Source organism: Diaphorina citri, unplaced genomic scaffold (assembly GCF_000475195.1).
Source record: "Diaphorina citri unplaced genomic scaffold, Diaci psyllid genome assembly version 1.1 scaffold829, whole genome shotgun sequence".
Taxonomy (NCBI): Eukaryota; Metazoa; Arthropoda; class Insecta; order Hemiptera; family Psyllidae; genus Diaphorina; species Diaphorina citri.
In genome coordinates this window covers 1-5,849 of record NW_007378261.1, presented here as the reverse complement: position 1 = coordinate 5,849, position 5,849 = coordinate 1, and the positions used below count along the sequence as shown (strand labels likewise).

Below are 5,849 nucleotides of genomic sequence, written 5' to 3'. Positions count from 1 at the left end.
TGTTGTTGTTGTTGTTGTTGTTTGTTTTGTTGTTCGTGTTGTTTTTTTTTTGGAGGAAAATTCGGCGCGGCGATAGAAAGAAACAGGTAGATAGGGATTCATAGTAACGTAGGAAATTGACGGATTCTCCTTTTGTATCGTTAATATCTCCGTGAATAATGGTTTCTTAGAAAATTCAAGATAATGGAATTAAAGAGGGCAAAAAGGGGTACTTTTCTATCAGGAGAAATTCAATGGGTTTCAGTGGAAACTTGAAGAAAAATCGAATTGAAAAAATGGTAGTTTTTAAAGAGATACAAAAAAATCTTTTTCTCAAGCTTTTGGTTGTGTTTGAGGGAGGGTTTTACCAAAACAGGGAATCTTTTCTTTTAGTAAATTTTGTGTTCTTTTCAATGGTGCAATCAATTTTTTATTATCTTTATTGGTTCAAGAGATAAAGGCGTTTTAAGGGGACAAGGTATGAAAAATGTTGAAAAACAGAAAATCCTTCATAACTCCGCCCCTGTTGAAAATCGGATCTGTCCAGATAGCTTTTTCTGGTAGCCCTTTAGGTCCTGCATCAACCCTCAAGCGTTGTACAGTCGTTCGCGGGACACCCTGTATATGATATGTACTGTTACTAAACCCATAAAAAACACAAGACCTTGTTTAGACTGCTGGGGTAAAGGGACTTTTTAATTGATTGGTCAAAAAGTCTTTTTTGGCTCAACATGAGGTCTCAAGCTTCAAAGAGTTATGTCTTGAATCAACACAGACTTATTAAGTTACTAGCTGAATTCCGTCGCTTCGCCCCCGCTCCGGAATCCCGCTAGTTTATCCCGAGGCATGGCCAAACTTGTGGAAAAGGCATGGCCGAACTTGTGGAAAATAATAAAAAATACGGTCGCGCTGCGCGCTCCCTATTAGCTGCATAGTTATCAAACTGAAAACATAAACGAAACTCAAATATTAGGCGAGCGAGGAAAAGTTTTCTCTCCCGCAGTCTCTGCACTCTGTGTATTTCTAATGGTGGTTTTAGCGATCGAAAATTGATCATATCTCAGGATCGGTTTAGATTTTCGCAAAATCCTTTCTTATTGCACACCTAGACCATAAAAGGAATATTCTTACCAAATTTCAGCTTTCTAGGTGTTGTGGTTCTAGAGATAGAGCGATCAGTGTGTGAACTATGAACTGTGAATGAGTGAATGGATCTCGTTCTTATAATATAAGATTCGAGCAGGATAAACAAGGAACATATTATTTTGTTCATTGTCGTCTAAATTTCAGCTTTCTAGGTGTTGTGGTTCTAGAGATAGAGCGATCAGTGTGTGAAATGTGAATGGATCTCGTTCTTATAATATAAGATTACGTATACAATGTAGATTCGGGGACCGATACTGTTATAGGGAGATATTGAGATTTAACAAGTTAAACACCCTGTGGCTCAGGGGAACGACGCACTTGCATTTCTGCTCACACACTTGCAATTATGAAAAACGTCGTCTAAAGCTCCCAAGTCTTACCTCACATCTGAATTGTATACTAGGAGGCAGTATGATATTATAATAGCTAAGAACTTCTTCAAACTGGTCTACCACACTATGGGTTTCTATTCGTAGACAGTGTCCCGGAGGTACATGGGATGCTAGCTGAAACATTATTAGAAAACATAAGTCTTGCTATTGTTGTTACAAATGTCGGATTTTTGACCACTGGTCTACCACACTATGGGTTTCTATTCGTAGACAGTGTCCCGGAGGTACATGGGATGCCAGCTGAAACATTATTAGAAAACATAAGTCTTGTTGTTGTTGTTACAAATGTCGGATTTTTGACCACAAGGCCATTTTTCCTCAAAACATAAGTCTTTTTTTTATATCGTATGGACGTTTTATTTTTTCAAAGGATATACATAGAATACAGAACAAAGGAACATTTAACAAAAAAAAAAAATAATAATAATAATAACACTTCTATCTACTTATAGAGGCAAACTCTGTAGCCAGGCAACAGCTTAAAACATATAACATAAGTCTTAAAGATCACTCAATCATGATCGCCAGCCCAGTTAGGTTGGTTAGTAACGCGTCTGCCTTGTAAGCGCTAGGCCGCGGGTTCGATTCCCGCCCGGGGCGGATTTTGTCCTGAACAGATAAGGTTCGTTCTCGGAAAGGCTGGCTTTCTCCTATAAAGTCTTCCCCCCCTCTCTCTCTTCGCTTTCGGGACGATAAAACCTTAGCAGTTACAGTTCCCTCTATCAAACCTCTTTTTTTTCGAGTCCAATATTCTATTCTATCATACTTATAATTTCATATCTAGATGCTTTACATTATGCCTTATAATTTCATATCTAGATGCTTTACATTATACCTTATAATTTCATAGCTAAATGATGTTTTACCTGGCCATACACAGTGCCCCGTGTTAGAAGATATCGTTTCTCTCCTTGCTTCACAGCCTGAATACAATCATTGTGATCACTGACAGCACATCTATCAACAAAACAGCATACAGACGTAATGAAATACCCAATACCTATGAATGTAACTTTATTCTCATGGTTTTTCAATATTTTCTTCTCTAGTAATGCCGCCACTGGTTGCTCCTAATTAAAAGTAGCTGTTGTCTTGAACAGATAAGGTTCGTTCTCGGAACGGCTTGCTTGCTTTTTCTTCTATCCTGTCTCCCTTCTCTTCGCTTTCGGGACGATAAAACCTTAGCAGTTACAGTTCCCTCTATCAAACCTTTTCAAAAAATCATAATGAACTTACGTCGTGTTCATACCATGTCTGCGTAACATTCTGGCTAGGGATTTGAGTGTGACGTCACACATGAATGCTACGTCACTAGTAGATACAGGGTCCTTGTTGGGAGGAGGAGCCTGCGTTTTCCTCTTGCTTTTCTTTTTAGCCTAAATACAGAAGAGAATTTTAATGAATTTAATATACCTCATTTATACTGTCGCCTAAGACTAATAGAAATGAAAATTACATAGACATTCATATCAAAGAAGCAGTTAATAAGAATTCTGTTCACAGTTTATCACAATAGAAGTAAAAAAAAAAAAAAAAATACAATTGATTTTTAATCGATTGAAGTAATAATTGATTGTTCTCGACTTACCATTATCCGTATCCTGTTCGCTTTCTTCTTCAGCAATTTTGTCTCTCAAATCAAACCCTACACAGTTCGGGTTCAGCTTGAACTTCTGACACCAATAGTACGCCTCCTTACAATCGTAATACTGAACACAGAGGTCTATCAATTCCTTCTGCAGCTCTGGATTATCTTTGACAATATCCAGAGCCATTTCACGCCAACTATCCACGTCTGAAATGAGAAGAAAGCAGTGATTGTTTTATTAATTCCCACCGGCATTGTTTTATCGACACTATTGAAAGAATAGATACTTAAGTAATAGTTTATTGAACTTTGAAGAAAAATAAGGAAAGTAAAAAGGGATTTTGATAGTAAGACCAGTAACAATGACAATGAAAGGATGACAGGATAGAAAAAAGCCAGCCGTTCCGAGAACGTTGTTCCAGATCAAGTTCTCCCCAGGCGGGGATCGAACTCGTGACTTAGCGGTCAGCCCACCTGACAGACCTAGGTCTCAAGCTTCTGCCGGCCCCTACGTTCAGACTGTCTGAGCTTGAGTGACCGACAGAGAAAAAAGTACTATTAATGAAGGAGCTCTCTTTTTTTTAACACAGATAATTCATGATAATATTATTACTTACTCAATACTTACTCATAGTCAGCTCTTATTTGAATTTTCCCAAGAGGAAATTTTATCCGAGCTGTACTGGGAGGTGTTATTGTACTGACATTGCAACACATTGCTATTTGAACTATCCAGAAATTGGGTCACTTCACTCAAGTTCTGAGATTGCACTGTGTTTGTTGTACTAGAGTTCACATCAAATTGCACATTATTTGCTTCACCACTTGCCCTGTGTGGTGAAGCTTTACCAGAACAGTTATTCAAACTGACCTCATTATCACAGGATTTCTGTCTACATTCATCCAAGGATCTGGTATTAGAAGGCAGATGGCTTTGTGTGAGATATTGGTTAGGAGACATATTACTAGACATGCTAGCATTGTAGAGTATCCCAGATGAGCTATCACAGAATTGCATAGGGTGGTGATAAGGGTAATAATTTGTTGTAGAGGGATCACAAGCAGTCATCACAGTGTAGGGGTTATTTGTACTGAGGGGCATAGTGTTGTAGTGGTTTGTACTTGGGGATAGCTGATTAGTAACACTGCTGTAGTGGTTGTTTGTACTTGGAGGCAGCTGATTTGAACTCGGGTGATTGTAGTTGTCATTTGGCCTTGAGCTGTAAGCTGATGGATGGCTATATCCAGGGTTTGTGTAAGGAGAGTTCTGAAAACCAAGAGGGAACTTTTTTTTTTTTTTTTTTTTTTTGTTTTTTTTTTTTTTCAAGATACTTTATTTTAGTTTTATCCGATGTGGTGGTTCAAAAATTGAAGGAAAAAAGGAGAAGCTAATTGAAACAATCGGTGGTCTTAATTTTAACCCATGCGATGATTCAAAATCTGAAAGAAAGAAAAAATAGATTTAGATTTTATTTATTTTTATTGTACCTATATTAATATTTAATTAGAAATACATGGTACAAAGTCAATGTGAGGGAAAAAAGCATAAAATAATATTGTATAAATAGAAATTTGAAATGTTAGTGTTTTCTTTAATTATTTTTATAAATTGAAATATTTGAAACATGTTTTCTCTTTCACCAGATCCCCTCCTAGATAACACGAAGAAGGACGAAGTTCAAGTCGACTCGTACCACAACGCTCAACTCCTGGGCGTGATCCTGGAACTGTTATCCTTCTGCGTCGAGCATCATTCCTACCACATCAAGAACTTTGTACTCAACAAGGACCTCCTGAGGAAGGTCCTGGTACTCATGAAGTCCTGCCACACGTTCCTTGTTCTCAGTAAGTTTTACTTGGCGTTTCCTTTTTCGGACCTGTTGGGTTTTTAGGGTTGATTTTTCAGCCAACCTGTCCTACAGAACGGAACCTTTGGATGAAACCCAAGGAAGTTGCAACCTTCCTTGTACTCGAAGAGGAGGAGGATACCTGAATTGACTTTTGGACGTCGCTACAACAACAATAACAGAACAGAACGACTTCTATAGGTTATGTTGTATTTACAATGTAAGGGACCTATAATAACGGAGGTATTATCGTCCGAAACCGATGAATTGAACCCGCGACCTAGCGCTTAAAAGGTAGGCGCTCTACCCTCCAAATTAAGTAGGATGGTACTATGTAAATGTGTAATGTAAATGCAGTTTTTTTTTGTGTTATTATATCACAACTTTGGTGCTCACTGCAGCAATGTAGGATTTTTCCCAATATCTCAATAATCCTAAAATCCAATGTTTAAGTACCTACCATGCTGGCACCGGTCGCTATGCGCATTTATATGTCATAGCTAATCATTTTCCTCACGAGGCTGAGTGGGCCCCGCAACAGCCAGTCACGGAGTCAATCATTTGCTTGATACAAATTTCTTGACCCCGCCGGGAATCGAACCCGGGTCTCCCGCGTGCAAGGCGAGTGCAGTGACCACTACGCCATGGGAGCTGACTTTGAGCTATGAGTACCAGAGTAAACCTCCGAATCTTTCCTATCTTTCTATCAAAACAGAATTAATTTATCAGCTTTCGTTAAGAAGTTACTCTGTTTTCAAAACAGTTTATAACCCGAGAAGGACTCTGTACTTAGGTAGGTACATATCCTATTGACTCACTTGAGCGAGTAGGCGTATCTCCCGGTATTTGTAACTCGTCTTGAGCATGGGCAGTAACTCGTTCAATATCCTATTGACT

At 38.5% G+C, this 5,849-nt stretch overlaps 1 protein-coding gene across 1 annotated transcript; it reads right to left on the bottom strand.

Annotated features, from left to right (window-relative positions):
• Positions 1–1,469: 1,469 nt before the first annotated feature.
• On the bottom strand, positions 1,470–2,902 carry LOC103512354. The gene is made up of 3 exons (XM_026825854.1): positions 2,754–2,902; positions 2,384–2,474; positions 1,470–1,631 (listed from the first exon to the last, which is right to left on the bottom strand). The coding sequence occupies exons 1-3, from the start codon at positions 2,813–2,815 to the stop codon at positions 1,470–1,472; spliced, it is 315 nt and encodes a 104-aa protein (XP_026681655.1). The 5' UTR covers positions 2,816–2,902.
• Positions 2,903–5,849: the final 2,947 nt, after the last annotated feature.

Coding starts and splice junctions, on each gene's coding strand:
- LOC103512354 (XM_026825854.1), bottom strand. CDS start 2,815: ATGTGTGACGTCACACTCAAATCCCTAGCCAGAATGTTACGCAGACAT. Junction 2,475..2,753: donor AGACATGGTATGAACACGAC/GTAAGTTCATTA, acceptor TTTTGTTGATAG/ATGTGCTGTCAGTGATCACA. Junction 1,632..2,383: donor GGGGCACTGTGTATGGCCAG/GTAAAACATCAT, acceptor ATAATGTTTCAG/CTAGCATCCCATGTACCTCC.